We start from the raw sequence: 23002 nt of genomic DNA on the forward strand, positions 1-23002 counted from the left end.
GAAGGAATAATTGATCAGGGATTTCAGAGTGGAGCATATACAGATACAAGACATCATTTATAACTCATCTATGATATGTACTCTCTGAAATATGCAATGTCAGATGGCTGAAATATGGGGCTTCACAGGAATGCCGAGTTATCCGCCTATTTACTGGGCAGATCCAACAACCACTTCAATCTCGAGGTTCTATATCCCTGATAACATTTAGAAACTAGTCCAACAGCAACCTAATAGCCCATCACCACAACCATTGACACATATTCCACCAGATCTAATATTAAATCATAGCAGTAATTTTGTCAGTAATTTACTGGATCTGAGCAATATTGATGTAGTTGATTTTGCTGAAATTTATCCATCCTCCACAAGTGCACTAACAATACAAGAGGGACATCCTCCAAAAAAGAGAGCAAAGACCATTGTGGAAGGAAAAGGAAAAGGAAAAGGAAAAGGAAAGGCTGTGATGGTGGATGAAGATACTAGTTCTGAATCTGATTCTGATGAAAATTGGGTCCCAAGTGATATATTAAAAGGAGAAGGAGAAGGTGCCGAAGGAAATAAAATAAAATAAAAAATTAGGTTTCTTCCTCATGTGACGTCTTCATTTAGGAGGATAAAGCATTTTAAGTGTGGGGGAATTTTATGCTTATTCTAAGTTATTTCTATTTTTTCTTATGAAGTTTTGTTATGCAGATTGGTGTTTTTGGAATATATAGGTAGTATATGTTGTGTCATGATCCAACTTTCCCTCCATTTGGGTATCATGATGGCACCTAGTCTTAGGGACTAGGTAAGCCTAACTCTTACTGAAATACAACAATAATAAATAAAATTTAATAGTCTCGAAGCAGAAATCTCTATAAAATTTATAATTCTCAAAACCTGGTAGTACAAGTCATGAGCTCTACAGAGTTTCGCTATAACTTCTAAATACAACCGTATGGAAATAAGTACATCAGTGTGAATATGAAATAGGAAGGTGACTCCGAAGCCTACGAACGCAATAGCAGGGCTACCTTGAGTCTCCTCGGCAAGAATCCGCATAGCTACTATCGAACAATACCTTGATCTACACACAAAAATATGCAGAAGTGAGTATGAGCACACCATAGCGGTGCCCAGTAAGTATCAAGACTACCCTCGGTGGATTAGTGACGAGGACCAGTCAAGATACCTACTGGTCTAATAAATTGACCAAATATAAATATAAAAACAATAGAACATGATATTTATTTAAAGACTACGCGATGTGGCTAACAATGCAGTAGTTGTAATAAGGAAAGAAAACAACGAGTAACAACGAAACACCATTATAAAAATAGAAAAATGAACGGAAATACCCAAATCCGAAATCACAAATATAGTAAGGAAAAGTCATAACTTAGTAACTACGGCAGTTTTTACATTAGGTTTTAGCCAAAAAACTCCAATCAATTAGTCAAATCCTTCAAGTGATAAAAAAATATTTCGAAATATACTTCCATCAAGTAAATAATTTTCTAAATAGTTCTCTAAAAATAAATACCTTTTGAATATAACCCTTTCAAGTAAATATCTTTTGAATATAAGTCACCCTGTGAAACCTTATCTTATAATCATACAATACGGGTCTCGATACCTGAACCTTAACATTTGGAATCATGTGCCCTCATCACACCTCATAATCCTACCGACAACTCACGTGCCCAAAAGAAACATTCTCACATGGAAGGCAAATAAACAAGGGTGAGTGCCTATACTCAGCAATATCAAGAAGCCTCCTATTCGATAAGGGTTCTTAGCCACACGTATACTTGTGCAAGTGTCCTAACATAGTTCATACCAGCTAGTAAGTATAAGGAATAGAACGGACATCACATATAATGTTTACACAGCATAGGATCAATGAAAATGATAGCTCAGAACACAGTGATATTAACAAGGGATCTCCCAGGATACCGTCCCGCAGTCCCAAACATAAATGTATAAAGGATCTCTCGGGGTACCATCCCGTAGTCCAAATCATAAAGGTGAAGGGGGATCTCTTGGAATACGGTTCTGTAGTCCCAAAGTAAATATCCAGTACATGGGGATCTCCCGGGATACCGTCCCGTAGTCCCAAACATAAATGTACAGGTGGATCTCCCGGAATACAGTTCCATAGTCCCAAAGTAAACATGCAGGGCGATCTCTCGGAATACTGTTCCATAGTCCCAAAGTAAATATGCAGCGCAACCAACAGAAACAACAGTTACAGCACATCAACAAACACGTACATCACCACAATACATATAACAATAATAATGACAATAATACAAGGTACGACAAGTAAATCAACTTAAGAACTATAAATCACAAGGAAATGGTAGAACTAGTTCACAAGGAATAACTACAGAAAAGAATACTAGGCATAAAGGGAACAGTTCGACAAAAGAAAAAACTAATATGTAGAAACGATCCCACAATATATAAGCCAATAACAAAGAAGTCAACACAAGTCAAGTAGTCCCAAATAAAGGCAAGTCAACAAAGATATATGTTATCTAAACTCCTTTTAAGGTTGAACAATTACGAGGATATTCGACAATTCAATTAGGGAAGAATAATCTTAGCTTCACCTAAGACTAAAAAATATCAGGAGGAGATGATGATAAATCCCAAATAAGACAAACAGCTATGAAAAGATAGCATGACAATAGGAGAGGTGAAATTTGATGTTAGGCTAGAAACCCGTGTATTAGCCATGGTATTATATTCCAATGATTCCATTTTTATGTGTGTTTGAGCTCAAATGACAGTGAATTACACTTAGTACGTGTTTTATGCCTTGCAGGAAGCGATCCGGAGCTCAAAAGTTAATTTAGAGCTAAATTGATCGATTTGGAGTTTTGAAGCCTGTGTAAAAGCCCAATGCATTAAGCCGAGATCGTATTTGGAGGTCGTGTACCAAGTCTGGATGTTAAAAGGGGACGAAAAAAGTTCACTCTGAGAAAATTGCACTGTTGCGCCACATGGGGTGCCGCAAGGTGCGACGCAGCAGTGTAAAGTTGAGCTTGAATCGAAAATATGAGGCTGCAGATAAAATGCACTACCGCGCCGCAGCCTGTGGCGCGGTTGTGCAAATTCTACAGAGCCAGTCCTAGTTCGCGTAGAAAAGGTTTTTTTTCATCTGGGCCCGACCCTACTTGGTATAAATACATGTAAAATGATATTTTGAAGACTTTTGACATATCTTAGACCTAGGGAGGCTATTGCGTAACGGAGAAAATGTTTGGAGCAATTTCCGGAGGAGATTGGCATCAAATTCTTCATTCCTTCATCTTTGCTTTGTAATTTAATTATGCAATTTATTTGGGAAATTATGAGCACGATTATGAGTAGCTAAATATTTAGTCTAAGGTTTTGATGGAACCTATTGAAGGATGAACTTCTTGTTATGTTAATATAGTATGCCTGGTTTAATCTCTATTTGTTCAACTATGTTCTTGTTGTAGTTAATTGATAGGATCCTCAATTAGCTGGGCCTATTTAGTGTGCATAACTTGGGAGAGAGTGCATATTTAGGTAGATATTGAACAACATCACTCCCAAAGTATAAGAGAGATCTATAACTGCGGGTTTAAAGGTGGGATTAGGGATAACGAAACTTTGGAAGCAATCTAAAGTGAGCTGTAATAAAAAAAAAGTCAGCTAGCGTAACTCGGAAGAGTGTGTCTAATAAATTATCATGATTACTCGGGAGAGATTTGCGGTAATAAGAGTGCTCATGATTGATAGAGACGATTAAGTGAATCTATGTGAAACATAACCGGAAAGGATTCCATCAATAGGGGAAATCACTACCTTAGATCTTTCTCTTAATTGTTTACAACTTAATCATAGTTAGTCTTTACTTACATAATTGTAGTTCGTCATAGTTAGTAAAAATATCCTCAACTGTTATTCAAAACGTTTGGGAAGTTGATTACGTAGAATTTAGTAAGTTTGATAAGAGTAATTGGTAGGTTAATTCCTTGTGGGTTTGACTCTGGGCGAAATACTCAGATTATATTTGCAACGTCTGCATGTCCTTTTCATAAGGCATAGTTGGGCATGATCAAAATTTGGCACCGTTGCCGGGGAATTAACGGTGTTATCAATTACAATTAAAGAAGTACAAAAATTCATAGTGTAGTCAGTTTTCTCTACACCCAATCTTTACATTGAAATTTTAGCGTTTGTTGACTTGGTTGCACAAGTGCATGCCTAGAAACTAGATCTGGTGAAGTATTTGAAGCATTATTAGATCCCGAGAAAGTTTTCAAGGCCTTGAATCGGGCCAACCAGAAAAACAAACAACAACCAACAACTGCACAATTCGAAACAGTCATGGGAGATCACGAGGAAAACCCAACGGTACCAATAGTGCTAGAGGCTGCTCTCTATGACTGGGCACAACCTACAGCTGAAAATTTCTCCACAGCGATTGTAGTCCCGCAGATACAAGCTGAGTCTTTCCAAATCATGAATAACATGTTGCACTTGTTGCAGAACAAGGGACTATTTTCGGGGTCACAAGTCGAAGATCCTCGGTAGCACTTGAAGAATTTCCTGCCTATCTGCAAAACCCAAAGGCAGCCCAACGTAACACTGGAAGCGATCAAGCTGTTATTGTTTTCATTCTCAGTGACAGGAGCTGCCCAGACCTGGCTAAACTCGCTTCTTATTAATTCCGTAACAACTTGGGAGGAGTTAGTCAGGCAATTCCATAACAACTTCCATCCACCCAATAAGACTACTCAACAAATTGATGAAATTTTAAGTTTTAAACAGAGATCAATTGAGACACTACATGAAACATGAGAGCGCTTCAAAGGGATGCTAGTTATATGCCCGCACCACGGTATTCCAGATATGATGTTGGGGCAGCGGTTTTACATGGGATTGTCAGATAGCGTGAAGAACATTGTTGATGCTTCAGCTGGTGAAGCATTTTTGAGCAAAACATGGAGAGAAGGCTAGAGTCTGCTTGACAAGATGTCACAAAATTTGGGAAGGACAACCAGGAATGCACCTATCACTCCAGTGGTTCACTCAGTGCCCTTAGATCCATCCAACTATATGGCTGAAAATATGGCCACCTTACACAGATGAGTATACTCACCAAAAAGGTGGAAGAGTCAGGTCAGAAGCAGCAGGTACACATTATAGATACTACCAATGGGGGCTTGTGCGCATCTTGCATTAATCAGCCAATTGGTAACCAGTGGAATGCGGAACATGGTCATTATCACTACCCTGAAGACATGAACTATGTGTCTAATTATAGAGGCCAGAGATAGAGTGGTCAGAATTGGGGCCAGCAAATCAGCAATACAGGTCAGTCCAGCCACAGTTCAACAATGGAAACATGGGAGGTATGAGACCTCTGAACAATATGACACCTTATCCAAGGCCATAGGGATATAATAACCAAAATCAGTAGCAGGGCTATCACCCGCCTCAGCAACAGCATGGTGGAAGACAGGAAGATGGGTTTGCTAGACTTGAGGCAATGATGCAGTAAGTTATTGGGTCCAATGCAAAGATTAATGATAGAGTAGATGCACATGATGCAACAATCAAGAATATTGAAGTGCAGGTGGGCCAAATTTCTTTGTCTCTGAACAATCGTCCTCATGGGACACTACCTGCAGACACCCAGATAAATCCAAAAGATTAAGGCCCAAAGCAGCTAATGTCAGTGAGTCTACGTAATGTCAGAGATCTAGATGTAGAGCAAGAGAGGGCTCGAAAAACTAGACAGGCTGTGGCACTTATACCAGTGCCCATTGAGCTTGATGAGTCAACAAAACTGACAAAGGAGATAGTCCAGCCTGCCCAGGAAGAAAATAGCATTCAGAATGAGACCGAGAAAGAAGCTGAGACAGTCCAGGAACCAGTAGTTGATGTAGTAGCCGATAAAGATCAATCCCAATTGATAGGGAAGAAGATACCTCCTGCCCCTTCCCTCAGAGGCTGGCTAAGTACCAAAAGGGGGAGCAATACAGGAAGTTCTTTGAAATGCTGAAACAAATCCAGGTAAACATACCATTGATTGAAGCTTTGAAGGAGAAGCCTGGGTATGCAAAAATGATGAAGGACTTGATGTCCCAAAAGTTTGATTTCCAATACTTGGCCATAGTTACTCTTACTCAGACCTGTAGTGCAGTGGTGACTAGACCAATTGCAGAAAAGCTATCTGACCCAGGGAGCTTTACAATTCCATGCACTATTGGTAATTTTGCTTTTGCTAAAGCACTGTGTGATCTAGGGGCCAACATCAATCTTATGCCCCTGGCGATTTATAAGAGGCTGGGCATTGGAAGAGCTAGACCCACATCTATGTTGTTGCAGCTGGCTGACAGGACTGTGAAACGACCATCTGGTATCCTGGATGATGTGCTAATTCAGGTAGGGAAATTTGTGTTCCCTGCAAATTTTGTGATCTTAGACTGCAAAGTGGATGAAGAGATTCCCATAATTTTGGGAAGACCATTATTGGCCACGGGGAGAGCTCTCATTGATTATGAAACCGGCGAGCTCAAGATGATATTGAACGATGAGGAGATAACATTCAATATGTAGAAATCTATGAGGAGACCAAGTGAATTCGCTAATTGCTCTCTTATTGATTCCGTGGATGTAATCGTAGAGACTGATGATGAGATGCTAACCATTGAGGACCCCCTTGCTGCATGTTTGATGAATTTGGATGAGGTGAATGGAGAGGAACTGGCGGAATGGGTGTTGGTGTTAGAAGGTAGAGGGTTCTGGGATAGAACTCTAGAATTTGAGCTCTTGCACTTGGAAAATCGAGAGACTCCTCCAGCCAAGCCATCTATCGAAGAACCACCAAAGTTGGAGTTAAAGACATTGCCCTCCCATCTCAGGTATGAATTCATTGGACCTAACTCCACATTACCTGTTATTATCTCATCTAGTTTGTTAGATGCGCAGGCGCAACAACTCTTGCAGGTACTTAAGGAGTGTAAGACTGCTATTGGGTGGACCATGGCAGATATAAAGGGGATCAGTACCGCCTACTGTATGCACAAAATTCTACTAGAAGAGGGACACAAACCTTCCAGGGAACACCAAAGAAGGCTGAACCCTAACATGAAGGAAGTGGTGAAGAAGGAAGTAATAAAGTGGTTAGATGCGGGAATTATTTTCCCAATCTCTGACAGCAGCTGGGTTAGCCCAGTTCAATGTGTACCTAAGAAGGGTGGCATGACGGTAGTTATGAATGACAACAATGAATTGATCTCTACAATAACAGTCACGGGCTGGAGAATTTGCATGGATTATAGAAAGCTAAATCTAGCCACCCGGAAAGACCACTTCCCACTTCCCTTCGTTGATCAGATGTTAGACAGATTGGCAGGGAGGTCACACTTCTATTTTTTGGATGGGTACTCAGGATACAACCAGATCTCCATTGCATCGGAGGACAGAGAAAGACCTTTTTAACTTGCTCGTATGGCATTTATGACTTTTGGAGGATGCCCTTTGGCCTATGCAACGCACCTGCCACATTCCAACAGTGCATGATGGCCATCTTCACTGACATAGTAGAGGATATAATGGAAGTGTTCATGGATGACTTCTCAGTGGTGGGGAACCCATTTGATGAGTGCCTGATAAATCTAACTCGTGTGCTGAAATGGTGTATCGAGACTAACCTGGTTCTGAATTGGGAGAAGTGTCATTTCATGGTACAAGAGGGCATTGTCTTGGGGCACCGAGTGTCAAGCAAATGAATTGAGGTAGATTGTGCTAATGTGGATGTGATAGCAAAGTTACCCCCTCCAACTTCAGTAAAAGCAATCGGGAGCTTCCTCAGACATGCCGGTTTCTACCGGAGATTCATAAAAGACTTCTCAAAAATTGCCAACCCTCTCTGTAAGTTGTTAGAACAAGATCACCCTTTCTTGTTTTCTGATGATTGCAGGGTAGCATTCGAAGAGCTAAAAAGGAGGCTGGTCTCAGTACCTATCATAGTTGCCCCTGACTGGGAGCAGCCATTCTAACTCATGTGTGATGCAAGTGACTACGCAGTAGGGGCAGTGTTGGGACAGAGGAAGGACAAGTTGATGTATCCAATCTACTATGCTAGTAGAACACTGAGTGGAGCCCAGCTGAACTATACTGTGACTGAGAAGGAGATGTTGGTTGTGGTGTTTGCTTTTGACAAGTTCAGATCATATCTGATCGGTTCTAAGGTAATTGTATACACTGATCATGCAGCTCTCAGGTACTTGATTGAGAAGAAAGAGTCTAAGCCACACTTGATTCGTTGGGTATTGCTGCTGCAAGAATTCAATCTTGAAATTCGTGACCGTAAGGGCATAGACAACCAAGTCGCTGATCATCTATCATGACTTGAGGGAGTTGAAAATGCAGTTGAGGTTGAGGATATTTTGGAAACCTTTCCAGACGAGCAGCTGCTCGCTACTAGTCTGGAGGAAGTGCCATGGTATGCAGACTTTGCAAATTACCTGGCCTGCGGTATAGTTCCCTATGACCTTTCATTTGTACAAAATAAAAAGTTTTATCGTGACTGCCACATGTATTATTGGGATGAGCCTTACCTGTTTAGAATATGTGTTGACAATATGATCCGGAGTTGTGTCCCCGAGATAGAACAATCTTCTGTTTTGTAGGCTTGTCACGCATCGGTGTATGGAGGACATTTTGGAGGGGTCAGGACAGTTGCGAAAGTGCTTGAGGCCGGATTCTTTTGGCCAACGGTGTTTAAAGATGCGCACCAATGGGTGAAGGGCTGCAATGAATGTCAGCGGATTGGGAACATTTTCCGTCGCCATGAGATCCCCATGAACCCAATTCAAGAGGTAGAAGTGTTTGATGTCTGGGGGATTGACTTCATGGGTCCCTTCGTCAGCTCATATGGCAATAAGTACATACTTGTTGCTGTGGATTACGTGTCCAAATGGGTAGAAGCTATAGCGTTGCCCACTAATGATGCAAGAGTGGTGGTGGGATTTTTGAAGAAGAACATATTCACCAGATTTGGGACACCAAGAGTGATTATCAGTGACGGAGCACTCACTTCTGTAATAGAGCTTTCGAGAAGTTGCTTGCAAAGTATGATGTACGCCACAAGGTGGCTACCCCTTATCACCCACAAACTAGTGGACAGGTTGAAGTGTCCAACAGAGAGATAAAGAGTGTGCTAACCAAGACTGTGAACGCCACAAGAACTGATTGGGCAAAAAAGCTAGATGATGCACTCTGGGCCTATAGAACTGCTTTCAAAACTCCAATTGGTATGTCACCATACAAGTTGGTGTTTAGGAAGGCCTGCCATTTGCTAGTGGAACTCGAACATAGAGCTTGGTGGGCATTGAAACAGCTGAATCTTGACATCGAGGCTGCGGGCACAATGAGAATCACAGAATTGCATGAGCTCGATGAGTTTAGACATCTTTCTTTTGAGAGCACAAGGTTGTACATGGAAAAATGAAGAGGTTGCATGACAAGAACATTGTGGAGAGAAATTTCAATCCCGGAGATATGGTGTTGCTTTATAACTCACGATTAAGGCTATTTCCGGGTAAACTCAGGTCACGATGGTCTGGACCATTTCGAGTGGTCGAAGTATTCCCTTCAGGTGCTGTAGAGATTGCTGCAAAGAAAGACTCTTGTGCATTTAGAGTTAATGCGCAGAGATTGAAACTATATGTGGGCATGAATAAAATAAAGGAAGTGTCTGAGATCCACCTGACCGAACCTCAGAGGTCGAGCGAGCCTTAAATACGCTAATCTGCGTCGTGTCGCGACGTTAAATCAGGCGCTTATTGGGAGACAACCCAATTGTTAACCTCACTAACCCATAATTGTAGTTTACGATTATTAGGATTTAGGAGTTATGAGACTTTATTGGGCAGGTACAAGCATGAATTGAACATAAAATAAGTACATAATAGAGTCGGGGTGCAACCCGGAAGCTAAATGTCGAAAATAAATCGAACTCTGTGAAAAATGGCCTACCGCGCCACATGGGGCGCCGCCCCTTGTTCTCTATGTCTGCCCCTCCCCCTAGCCCCTTGTTCTTTTTCTCTTTCTCTTGCTCTTTCATTCCAAACGGCCAAACCCTTCCCCCAACTCCCCCATTCTCTTTTCTTCTCCAATTTCCTTCCCACACACACACATCACATCCCTTCCATTCTTCCTAAAGGTAAGTTTCTCTACTCTCTTCTCTTTTCTTTAAGTAATTTAGTGTCATTAGTAGTATAGTTAATTTCAACTAAACCCTAGGTAGTGTATTGATGCTAATTAAATTGTTTTTCAATTTAATTGCTTACTTTGGCCATGATTGGTGCTTCACTTGTTGGGTTTTCATTGTGCTTATCCTTGTGGAAGATTTTTAGCATGTCTTGATGCCTCTAAAAAAAATTTATTATGAAGTTGTGTGGAGGTGCCTTAAAGGCCGAAAATTGGTGGTGTATTTGTGCAAATTTGGAGCACTTTGTGCCATTGTTACATTATGGTGATGGTAGGATGGTTGATTGGTATGGGTTGTGTAGTAATATTGGAAGAATTAAAGTTGAAATTTGAGGTAACTGTGATGAATGTCATGTGTTTGACTAAATGCCTCAATGACCTTGAAAGTGACATTGTGGCTTAGTGGAGAATAATTGCTATGAGAAAATGTGTGCTAGGTGCTATTTTGTATATTCAATTCATGTTTTGTGCTTGTGTAGTGATATATTGTATTTTGTGAAGTTGGCTAGTAGTGCATTAGTATAATGTCTTTTATTTCTCTTCGTAGTTACTAGCTTAGCTTCTTAATTTTGTATGTTTAACTAGTATAGTCTGTGATTTTGTAGTTGTTCTATTATGTTGGTGGTTGGGGGATTGTTGATTGCTTGCGGCGTACTTCCATCGGGATAGTTTGGGTCCATGATATACATTTTACTTGTGAACATGCCAATAACATAAGTGTGGGGTGGTTACCCCTTTTGGTTTTATTTTGGGTTTTCGTATTGTGGATGATATTTTTCGTCTTGTGCAGGTAGAATGTCACGCCGCCCGAGCAAATGCTCTAACACTTGTTCATATGAGGTTGATTCTAGCAGCCGCCGTGGTGGGAGACGGGCACCTCCCCCCACCCCAGTAGAAGAGAAAGAGGAGCGCATTGACCCTGATGCGGATGTGGTGCCAGCATGAAAATATGGTATACGGGTTGTCCCTGTCCATGCTCGACGCTGGTTTCAGACATTTGTCCCGTCAGTCCACCCAGATCCTGAGGTTTCTATTGACGATGGGAAGTTGGCCCGTAAATATGGTGAAAGTTACAACAATATTCGGGCTTTGGGTTTCGACAGTCTGTTCCGTCGGGGTGATGCAGTGAATGTAAACCTAGTGAAAGAATTTTATGCTAACTGGTAACCTGAAGCCAACCTAGATGCTGTTTACGAAGTGCGTGTAAGGAGTAAAGTGATTCCATTCTCCTCCCGGGTGATCAATCGGATTATGGGATTCACAGAGCATTCCCACAAACTCTTTCAGAGGTTTCTCCGTCGACCAGACTATCCGTCTATTCGCCGCCTGTTATGTGGTGCTGACTCTTCTGCCGCATGGACACGAGATGCTAATGAATTCCATAAGGATATGAAGAAGGCAACTTTCTAGCGGCCAGCCAAGGTTCTATTGCAGTTGATTAATGCCAAGATCATGCCGACTGGAAGTGACACTGATGTACCCCGACTGAAGGTGTGTTTGATTTATGCCTTGTTGACTCGGATGCAGTTCGACCTTGGTAAGATCATGCTTGAAAATATGGCTAAAGTGAGACCAATTTGTGCTCGCCATCTACATTACCCGAGTATTATCACTCGATTGTTGTGTGCACACCTTGTGGAAGAGGAGTACCACTATGACATGACTATTCCAGTATCTTACCCTATTAGGCCCTTTGATGTTACGGCGGTGATCGACCCCCCTACTGCGGCTGTTAACTCGGACCAGAGGATGGTCCGTGTTGAGGAGACTCTACAACTACTATTTTCTGACTTGCGCCTTCGAGCTGATCGTGAGGAGGCTGACTTGGAAGAGTTGCAGCAAGATTACCCCCTTTCTGCTATCACTCAATAGTGGTTGGGGTTGGAGCAAGGAAGATAGCTGCCACCTGATGAAGATGTGAACTCCATTCCCTCAGATGATGAGAAGTATTTGCGCACCTTCGAGGGTGTTGATGATTAGGCCTTGGGCCTCAGGGAGTCCCCTTTTCACTCTTGATTTTATTACTTTGCATTGGGGACAATGTAATCTCTTAAGTGTGGGGTGGGGTGCTCATATTTGATTATATTTGTACTTTCCTTTGTTTGTTTCTTGCTTTCTTAGACAATTGGTCTGTAAACTATAATTCTGAATTCGATCGGGCCTGTAATAGTTAGAAATTAAGTATGTAGTTTGACTCTTCCCGACGATGGATATCGTCGACTGATTTCTTGAGGGAGATGAGTCGAAAAGAAAAAAAAATTCATATATGTGAAAATCCAAAAATATGTCTTTTATTTTAATTTTTTTCTTTTAGGTAGTGTAACAATTCCCTTTTGGTTTTTCTTTGTGTCGCAGTTCTTTTCGAAGGATTTTGCTTGAATCGGGTGTAGTTAAATTTTTTTTATTTTTTATTTTTTAGGAATTAAGAATCATTAGTTAGGAAGCTAAGTTGAAAGAGCAATTTCCCTTGATTGCATATGCCTTGAGAGTGGTAAGGGACTTAGTTGTGACACCTAGGCTCAATTCTTGACTCTTGAATAAGTGCCTTAAATCGTATGATAAAAACTGTGCTTAACTGCTTTGACTAAGAGTGTCTTGATTAGTCCAATCCTGAGTGAGTTATGTGCCATATGTGTGTAAGGTTTTGTGATATTCTGTACGTTGCATTTGATGCCTAGAACTTGCCTCGTGTGTTTGCAAAGCGAAATAGTAGTTTTGTTCAGTCTTGGAAGTGATATATGCATTTCTTTGTTGAGCCATATATATACATATTTTACCCACCTAATTGAGATGTATCGTAGTTAACCCCCTTGAGCCGATAATCTTGTTTCTTTGGCAACCACATTACAAGCCTTACCCAATTGTTTTAATTGACCATATATTTGAACCTTTTCACCTCTCATGAACACTTGAATTGTTATGAACTTTATAAAAGTTAAAGTGTGGGGTGGTTGGTTGGGCTTTTGAGTGGAACTAATGAAATAAGGAGAAATGTGCATTGTGTTGAAAAAAAAAGGGAAAAGTAAGAGCCACTTGAATTGAAAAAGAAAGAAAAGAAAAAGAAGAAGAAAAATGATATATATATATATATATATATATATATATATATATATATATATATATATATATATATTCTTTGATAGTGGTGGCTCCGGATGTAATTGTGCTTAAAGATGTAGGGAGTTAATCTAGATTGATGTGAAAGTGGAGTTTTGGTTTGACGTAAGTGGGGTTTGAAGGTTAAAGTATATGTATTAAAGTGCTTAGGAAGGTGTAGTCACTCTTATACCTAAATGTATCCTACCCGTCCCGTAGCCTACATTACAACCAATTAAAGTCCCACTTGATCTTAGACTGAATGAACTCAATTAGTAGAGTAGTACACTACGGGCAAGCCTATGGTGCATCTTTTGTGGCATATGAATGTTATTTCTGAGAGTGAGTGAATTCTTTCTATGTTGAGTTCCTAAATATTCTTAAATTTTATTGTGTGGGACTACTCTCTTTTTGTTGTATGAGGGCACTTGATTCAGGAAAGAGAGGTAATGTCATTGACCTCTATGTTAGAGTAAGTGGGCGAGTGACTAATGCATGGTACTTTTGAGTCGAAGCTTGAGGGTGGGATGTTATGATAAGGTGCTCAATCCACTTTAATTATTCTTGGCATGGTGTAGCAGGGAGGTTGTTTGATGAACGGTTGTCCCTAGGTGCAGTGTAGTTCAAATGCTCGAGGACGAGCAATTGTCTAAGCGTAGGGTGTTGATGTTAGGCTAGAAACTCGTGTTTTAGCCATGGTATTACATTCCAATGATTGCATTTTTATGTGAGTTTGAGCTCAAATGACAGTGAATTACACTTAGTACGTGTTTTATGCCTTGCAGGAAGCGATCCGGAGCTAAAAAGTTAATTTGGAGCTAAATTGATCGATTTGGAGCTTTGAAGTCTGAGTAAAAGCCCAATGCATTAAGCCGGGATCGTGTTTGGAGGTCGTGTACCAAGTCTGGATGTTAAAAGAGGACGAAAAAAGTTCACTCTGAGAAAATTGCAATGCTGCGCCGCAAGGCACGGCGTAGAAGTGTAAAGTTGAGCTTGAATCAAAAATATGAGGCTGCAGATAAAATGCACTACCGCGTTGCATGGTGCGGCGCAGCCTGCGGCGAGGCTGTGCAAATTCTACAGAGCCAATCCTAGTTCGCGTAAAAAGGTTTTTTTTCGTCTGGGCCCGACCCTACTTGGTATAAATACATGTAAAAACGATATTTTGAAGACTTTTGACATATCTTAGACCTAGGGAGGCTATTGCGGAAGGGAGAAAATGTTTGGAGCAATTTCCGGAGGAGAATGGCATCAAATTCTTCATTCCTTCATCTTTTCTTTGTAATTTAATTATGCAATTTATTCGGGAAATTATGAACACGATTATGAGTAGCTAAATATTTAGTCTAGGGTTTTGATGGAACCTATTGAAGGATGAACTTCTTGTTATATTAATATAGTGTGCCTGGTTTAATCTCTATTTGTTCAACTATGTTCTTGTTGTAGTTAATTGATAGGATCCTCCATTAGCTGGGCCTATTTAGTGTGCATAACTCGGGAGAGAGTGCATATTTAGGTAGTTGTTGAACAACATCACTCCAAAAGTATAAGAGGGATCTATAACTGCGGGTTTAAAGGTGGGATTAGGGATAACGAAGTCTTGGGTGCAATCTAAAGTGAGCTATAATAAACAAAGTCAGCTAGTGTAACTCGGGAGAGTGCGTCTAGTAAATTATCGTGATTACTCGGGACAGATTTTTTGTAATAAGAGTGCTCATGATTGATAAAGACGATTAGGTGAATTATGTGAAACATAACTAGAAGGGATTCCATCAATAGGGGAAATCACTGCCTTAGATCCTTCTCTTAATTGTTTACAACTTAATTATAGTTAGTCTTTACTTACATAATTGTAGTTCGTCATAGTTAGTAAAAATATCCTCAACTATTATTCAAAACGTTAGGGAAGTTGATTACGTAGAATTTAGTAAGTCTGATAAGAGTAATTGGTAGGTTAATTCCTTGTGGGTTCAACTCTAGGAGAAATACTCAGATTATATTTGCAACATCCACGTGTCCTTTTCATAAGGCATAGTTAGGCGTGATCAAAATTCTTCAATTAAGTCAAATAGGAGTCGATTAGGCAATAAGAGTGAATCATGAATCAATTAATTCTAATTAAGCATGTAGAGGTAAAACTAATAAATAAGAAACTCAGTCACGTCAAGAACACATTCATACACAGAGAATATAAAGACCTAAGAACCCTAAAAGGCCAATAACAACAACAACCTAGTAAAATCCTACTACTGGGGTCTGGGGAGGGTAGTGTGTATGCAGACCTTACCCTACCTCGAAGGAGAAGAGAGGCTGTTTTCGAAAGACCATCGGCTCAAGAAAACAAAAAGACAAAAAGAAGACAATATTAGTATTAGCAAAGAAATCATATGAAAAACAGGAACAACATGAAATTCAGAAGAAAGATGCAAAGTAAAAGCGATAGCTAGTAAATAGTTCCTACGCTGAAAAGTGAAATAGTAAGACACAATATTGCCACTAACTATCTTAGACAAAAACCCTACCAGACTGGTCTCGCAATGGTACAAAGTAAGGAAAGACTCAAACTACCTCTTAACCTACAACCCTAATACTCGACCTCCACATCTCCCTATCCAGTGTCATGTCCTCGAAAATCTGAAGTCTCGTCATATCCTGCCTGATAACCTCTCCCCAATACTTCTTAGGCCGCCCTCTACCTCTTCTCGTGCCCTCCACAACCAACTGCTCACATCTCATCACTGGTGTATCTGGGCTTCTCCTCTGAACATGCCCGAACCATCTGAGTCTCGCTTCCCGCATCTTATCATCAATGGGAGCCACATGCACCTTCTCCCAAAAATCATCATTCCTAATCTTATCCATTCTAGTGTGCCCACACATATACCTCAGCATCCTCATTTCCACTGTTTTCATCTTCTGGATATGTGAGTTCTTTATAGGCCAACACTCAGCCCCATACATCATGGCCGATCTAACAACCGCTGTATAGAACTTATCTTTGAGTAACGGTAGCACTCTCTTATCACACAAGACTCCAGAAGCTAACCTCCACTTCATCCATCCTACACCAATACAATGTGTAACATCCTCATCGATCTCCCATCCCCCTAGATAACGACCCAAGGTACTTGAAGATGCCTCTACTTGGGATCACATGTGATTCAAACCTCACATCTACGTCCCTTCCCCCCGGCTCAGAGCTGAACTTACACTTCAGGTATTCCGTCTTCGTCCTGCTCAGCTTGAAACCCTTAAACTCAAGAGCCTGTCTCCAAACCTCCAGCCTATTGTTAACACCGGCTCGCGACTCATCAATCAGAACTATATCATCGGAGAATAGCATGCACCATGGAACCTCCCTTTGAATATGGTGTGTTAACGCGTCCAGAACCAGGGCGAACAAAAATGGACTGAGGACAGAACCTTGGTGTAATCCCATTTCCACCGGAAAATGATCAGAATCTCCTCCTACTGTCCTAACTCGAGTCTTTGCCCCAGCATACATGTCCTTTATCGCCATAATGTAAAGGACCGACAGACCTTTTGCCTCCAAGCATCTCCAGAGAACTTCTCTAGGAACCTTGTCATACGCTTTCTCTAGGTCAATAAACACCATGTGCAGATCCTTCTTTCTCTCTCTGTATAGTTCCACCAACCACCTAACAAGGTGTATAGCTTTCGTGGTTGAACGATCCAGCATGAACCCGAACTGGTTATCGGATACAGACAATGTCATCATCACCCTCACTTCAACCACCCTCTCCCACATTTTCATGGTATGACTCAGTAATTTGATACCCCTTTTGATACCCAATTTATCCCCAAAATATTTTTAAATTGCATATATACCTTCAAAATCATTTATTAATAGCAATTGGTATTTTTTCATAATTTTTCAATATTTTTATTAATTTACCCAACATTTTATTTCCAATAAATAATTACAAAATGACATTACAAATGATTTTAAAAGTATTTTTTGATATAATTTATTATTCATGGCCCTATTTAAACCAAATTATTTCATAATTAGCCTAATTAAACCAGACCCCAAACCCAATTAAAACAACCCAAATACCAAGCCCAATACATTAATCCCACCCGACCCAACGTCTTGTTTAATCTGGACAGTTGATCGATTTTGATCAATGGACCAGATCTTCTTTTACCTTAATTAACCCTAAAGACCTACCCTCCCCCCCCCCTATTTTCACATTTCTCTCTTTCTTTACGTCATTACATACTTTCATCTCTCTCAAGCTCTCTCTCTGCTAAACCCTACTCTCCTCTCACCAGTCGTTGGCTCGTTGGTCACAATGGTGGTTCCACCACCACCCCTAGCCTACATGGCTCCCCCTATGCTGGATTATTGCTACCCCATGGTCCTCAAGGGACCAGCGGCTGTTCAACTTGCACCTATGGTCTGATTCTGGCCATTCTCAAGCCACCCTTGGCCTGTCCGAGTAAGATTTTTCTTTTTTCGGCTAGATCCATGGCTTCTAAGCTGGAATCTCTCTATATCTGGGTTATCTCTCTCTGAAACCCTAATTTTAGCTCTTGACTTCTTAGATCTGTAACAGATCTAAGAGTTGTCTGAGTTATCTTTACTATTTTCTTAAGAATCTCTCCGATTTTTCAAAAATATCTTTTCATCTTCAAACTAGGGTTTCTTAACCCCTTCTCAAAATGACTTTCCCTATGATTTTTTGGTATTGTTCTATGATACTTACTATGTTTAAACGGTTATTTGAGTTTTTCCCTTTTATCTGATTTATCATGTTGAAAACCTTAGTTCTTGGTGTTAATCGTGGGTTCTGAGTCTGTATTTGATGATTTATTCGTTTAATCTGTATGCGTGCTTGTTTCTCATGAACGTTATGAGTTTCTGTGATTTTACCCTATTATGCTCATTAGGCTTTCTGATTTTTGCTTCTTCCACCTATATTATGTTTATTCTGTTAATTCCTCTAATCAGTACTATGTTATATGCGAATCCCTGATTTTGTGTGATTTTTACCCTACTGTGCTATTAGGGTTTCTGATTTTTTTTGCCTCTTCTTGCCTATTATGTATTTATTCCGTTTGTTCATAGAGATTTATTGTAATTTCCACTAAATCAGTACTATTGTCCATTGGAATCCTTGATTCCCTGTGATTGATACCCTTCACTAATCTTTTGTGATATTCTCTACTGATTTTCAACCTCTAAGTTATTTTTCTTGTCTTATTTTATGGTCGACCATGTTGTCAACTGATTCTTATGTTATTTCCTTAATTGGAATATTATCTACTTAGCCTTAATTACATGTTCTATACTTGCACTATGCTGAAATTATTTCCTTATGTGTTATATTCCAGTCTTATGTGATCTCCCTCCTTATTTGTCTTTATCGTTTGAAGTTAGCTCCCTTAATTAAGGGAGTACTTATACTGATTTTATACTAATTGATACCTAGTTCTATAATTACTTCATGACTTTGATTCTTACCTTATTATTCTACCTAGATTCAACTATATATACATAGGCTCTCTCATTAACAAAGGCACACAAACACATTGGTTCAAAAATTCTCTCACACTCAAAAAGCTTTTTGCTTTCTTTCTTTGTTACTTGCTACTATTCTGAATTAGCCGGCTGCAAGCCAAGGCTAATTATTGTGCTCTCTTATTCTTCACTTTGTGTTTACTATCTCTATACGGGTATGCTCTGATTTCAATTCAAGTCCCAAAAACAATATATTTCTTTTACTACTTCAGTTCATCATGTTCCTGATTTGTTTATACCTATGGTTTTGTTGTTCAACATGTAATTAATCTCTTTTGCTTCATCTAATTATGCTAGCCAAGTCTTACCTCTTTAGGGTCAGCATAACTTGACTTTACTTTGCTTAATACTTGTATACTGTTGACTAGTTCTAGTATGCACCTATTGGGCTATTATCCCAAGTTGTCTTAATATAATGCTCAACCATGTTTAGTATAAAATCATATACTCTACTATCTCCCAACCCCCCCTATGAATCTCCTTAAAGCCTCTCTGGTTCTGTAACTGTGTTCTAATTAACACTTCTGAATCTATGTCTTACTACCTGCACCAAGTGCAAAGGACTTCTGCCTGTTATGTGTTCACCATACACGCTCTATTTGTCCCCAACCCTCAATTGACCCTGTTTGAAGGTTTGTTCTCTAAGTATTATTGAACTTGTTTGACTGACCAGCTATTTGTTTAATTACACAACTGTTTTCAAAAGTTGTTTTACTACACAACTCTCTTATTTACAAAACTATTTCAACTAAGTCTCTTTTCACACTACTTTCCTACTAAAACCTTTTCAAAACTATGTCAAGCACTCTCACTCTACTCTTAGGTCCTTAAGTTCTGCCCCTCCAATGTGTGACTGCTTAGGGATCCCTATGAGATCCCTCTGAACTCTAATGCATTGGAGTTGGCTCTTCCATACTGCACCTACTTGATTATGGTTGTGAAATCTGGGTGTGAGCACTGCCCGGTATTCTTGAGGTCCTTAAGGAACTCTGACACACCTGGATATGAGAAAGGCTATGAAACATCTGGCCATTTGACGTTCTGGAAATCTGGGCCTGTTTTCGGGCTCTCTATAGTGTAACTTCTTATTTTCTTTTTCTACTTATGTAATTCATTTCAATAATGGTTTGTAATAATTATTATAAATGAATATTGGGGTTGGCTAGTGAAAAGGGGAGGGTAGTCATATATGTTATCAATATCAATGGGTAGAAACCATACCTTAGGTTTACATTTTCTATATGTGCATTAGAATTCATGTTTAGGACCAATACATTCCAAGCATGTCATGCATTAGATATCATGTTCTTAGGTTTACTGTTTCAGCATCTCATTTGACATTATTTTTATCACTTAGAAATCCTGCTTTTGGTTAAATAACAGCATTAACATAAAATTGTTTCTCCTGCACATCCTGAAATCATGCTGTAAATTTCTGGGCATTTAGAAATCATGCTTTAGGAATTCTGCAAATCCTAAAATCATTCTACATTTTATATGTGCATGTTAGACACCTTATTTTAGGATCTCGTTCATACTCGCTCAGCCACACCTAGTTTAAACTACTGGCTATGAAAGATGTAAAAATAATGTCACATTTATCCTGTTTAAGTAAAACTGGCCATAATTCCTGTATCTCTTCAATACTTAGAAAAACATGCTTTAGGTAAAATAACTTCTAAACTGTTTTAATAATTCTGGTAACTGTTGTGCATTATCCTACGCCTAGGCAAGCCTTAGGTAATCAATCTAATAAAAACTGGAGAACTATTTTCGTTTGTGTTTACTGCTTAACGACTTACAGGTTTAAAATCAGTAGGCAAACTAATTAGGACCTTACTGTCGAGTTTATAAAAAATAAAGTTGCATATTTCTGTTCATCGATATCCACTTAGATATCCTGTTTAAGTCTTTTCTCTAATAAAAACTGCTCTTGTTTGTGTTTGAGACGTGCTGCTTATGTGTATTACTAGTGGAGGTAAACCTGGGCCTCTTAATTGCTTCTTTCTGCATTTATCTGTTAAGTCTTATGTGTTCTTACCTGTCACCTAGAATTTTTTCCTTTTCAAACACCTTAGGGGTTGTCTAGAACTGCCCAGATTTAGAGGTCCCAAAATACCTCCAGGTCCACGAGGAAGGGACGGGTAGTGCATGCATAGGACATTGTCACGGTTACTAGAACATTTTAGGCTATGACCAAGGGGAGGGACTTGGGTAGAACCAAATATAATGACTACGCGCTAATGTCACGTGTAGCCCCTCATTGAGGAGTATTTACCGGACATGGTGTGGGGTGATCTTGTAGGCTAACCAACCTAGGACCCCTCCTTCCCGAATTCCCTTCACTTTCCATATGTATACAATTTTTTTAAGCCTTTCCTTCGTCTCATTATTTGAGTCATGTAATGTCCAAAACCTGCTCTTATTTGTAATTATGTGTTTAAAACTATTTATTTGTTAATGGACTAGTTCATAAGTATAAGTTTGGTTGGGACCCACTGTTGTGGACCGAGAGGGTGCCTAACACCTTCCCCTCAACGTTATTTTGATCCCTTACGCTAAATCTCTAGTAATGCAAACCAATCCAAGAGTTAGCCGCTCTGGTGCCTTAACGCACCATAATCTGTTAGGTGGCGACTCTTCAAATACCCAATTCCCAAAAGGAAATGAGTTATTTCCCCCAATGAATGTCGAAACCTGGACTTCTCTCCGCGGAGGGAAAAAAGGGGGCGCGACAAACCCTATAATTGTTACAACTCTGGATATCACCTTTGTTTTTATACAATGGAACTATCGTACTCCACCTACACTCATCTGGCATCTTCTTCTCCTTAAAAATAACATTAAACAACCCAGTCAACCACTCCAAACCTGCTCTCCTCACACACTTCCAAAATTTTACCAGACTCTCGTCTGGCCCAGTCGCTCTACCCCTACTCATATTACACATAGCTCTCATGACCTCCTCAACTGTGATACGTCTGCAATACCGCGAGTCACGGTGACTCTCGGAATGCTCAAAATTGCCTAGCGCAATATCTCGATCCCCTTCTTTGTTCAGGAGTTTCTCAAAGTACGTCTGACATCTCCTCTTAATCTGGGCATCTTCCATCAATAATCTACCATCTTCGTCCTTGATGCATCTCACTTGGTCCAAATCCCGAGCCTTCCTCTCTCTCAACTTGGCCAGCCGGAATAACTTCTTCTCCCTGCCTTTTTCCACCAGTTCCTTATACATACGACCATACGCCGTGGTCTTAGCCTCCGTGACTGGCAGCTTAACTTCCTTCCTGGCTACTTTATAACTCTTCATGCACGCTCGCCTCTCCTCCTCACCTATGCTCCCCACTAACTTCAGGTACGCCGCCTTCTTAACTTCCACTTTACCTTGGACCATTTCATTCCACCACCAATCTCCTTTGTGCCCACCAGAGACACCCGTTGCGACCCCTAACACCTCTCTCACAGCCTCCCTTATACAGTCTGATATCACTAACCTCCTAGTGCTCACATTACCACTACTCCTCCAGGCTCCCATAGCCAACAACCCCCCTCCAGCTCTTGAGCTTTATCCTTAGTTAAGGCTCCCCACCTGATCCCTGGTCTTCCTCGAGTAGACCTTTTCCTCCTCTTTAACATAATACCCACGTCAATCACCAAGAGCCTATGCTGCGTCGCGAGTATCTCACCCGGAATTTTCCACAAATAAGTCCGATCATGCACTCGTCACCTCGCGTACAACCTCAAAGACGACAATTAACATAGAAGACTCAAATCCTAAGGGAAAGTCCCCCACACAAGGTTAGGCAAGATACTAACCTCAAAGACGACATACCGATATTCAATAATGCACTTCTCGGGTGAAAAGACCTCCGGACGGCTCAAATCTAATCAAATTAACTTCAAAGCACAAATAAAATACATAAGAAACTATTCTGGGTCATAAAGTCTCATTTTTTAACAAAATCCAAAAATCGATCCAAAAGTCGACCCCCGGGCCCGCACCTCGGAACCCGACAAATTTTACAAAAACTGAATACCCATTATGATACGAGCGCAGCCTTACAAATATTATCGAATTTTTGGTCCCTCAAATCACGATTTTTCATTTTA

General features: G+C 40.2%; 2 protein-coding genes and 1 non-coding gene across 3 annotated transcripts; 1 reads left to right on the plus strand and 2 right to left on the minus strand.

The window, feature by feature from the left end:
• Nucleotides 1–4761: 4761 nt before the first annotated feature.
• Nucleotides 4762–4868, minus strand: LOC138869805 (small nucleolar RNA R71). Its single transcript, XR_011400058.1, has one exon. It is a non-coding gene; the product is annotated as a small nucleolar RNA R71 (small nucleolar RNA).
• Nucleotides 4869–5698: 830 nt separating this feature from the next.
• LOC138869760 (uncharacterized) lies at nt 5699–6588 on the plus strand. Its single transcript, XM_070147423.1, has 3 exons — nt 5699–5911; nt 6043–6263; nt 6369–6588. The coding sequence occupies exons 1-3, from the start codon at nt 5699–5701 to the stop codon at nt 6586–6588; spliced, it is 654 nt and encodes a 217-aa protein (XP_070003524.1).
• Nucleotides 6589–17749: 11161 nt separating this feature from the next.
• LOC138869761 (uncharacterized) lies at nt 17750–22427 on the minus strand. The gene is made up of 2 exons (XM_070147424.1): nt 21880–22427; nt 17750–17915 (listed from the first exon to the last, which is right to left on the minus strand). The coding sequence occupies exons 1-2, from the start codon at nt 22425–22427 to the stop codon at nt 17750–17752; spliced, it is 714 nt and encodes a 237-aa protein (XP_070003525.1).
• Nucleotides 22428–23002: the final 575 nt, after the last annotated feature.

The sequence above is a fragment of the Nicotiana sylvestris genome, chromosome 5, assembly GCF_000393655.2.
Source record: "Nicotiana sylvestris chromosome 5, ASM39365v2, whole genome shotgun sequence".
Taxonomy (NCBI): Eukaryota; Viridiplantae; Streptophyta; class Magnoliopsida; order Solanales; family Solanaceae; genus Nicotiana; species Nicotiana sylvestris.

Coding starts and splice junctions, on each gene's coding strand:
- LOC138869760 (XM_070147423.1), top strand. CDS start 5,699: ATGTCAGTGAGTCTACGTAATGTCAGAGATCTAGATGTAGAGCAAGAG. Junction 5,912..6,042: donor TCCAGGAACCAGTAGTTGAT/GTAGTAGCCGAT, acceptor AAACAAATCCAG/GTAAACATACCATTGATTGA. Junction 6,264..6,368: donor TTTGCTTTTGCTAAAGCACT/GTGTGATCTAGG, acceptor GCTGGCTGACAG/GACTGTGAAACGACCATCTG.
- LOC138869761 (XM_070147424.1), bottom strand. CDS start 22,427: ATGGGAGCCTGGAGGAGTAGTGGTAATGTGAGCACTAGGAGGTTAGTG. Junction 17,916..21,879: donor GAGAGTCACCGTGACTCGCG/GTATTGCAGACG, acceptor GATCTGTTACAG/ATCTAAGAAGTCAAGAGCTA.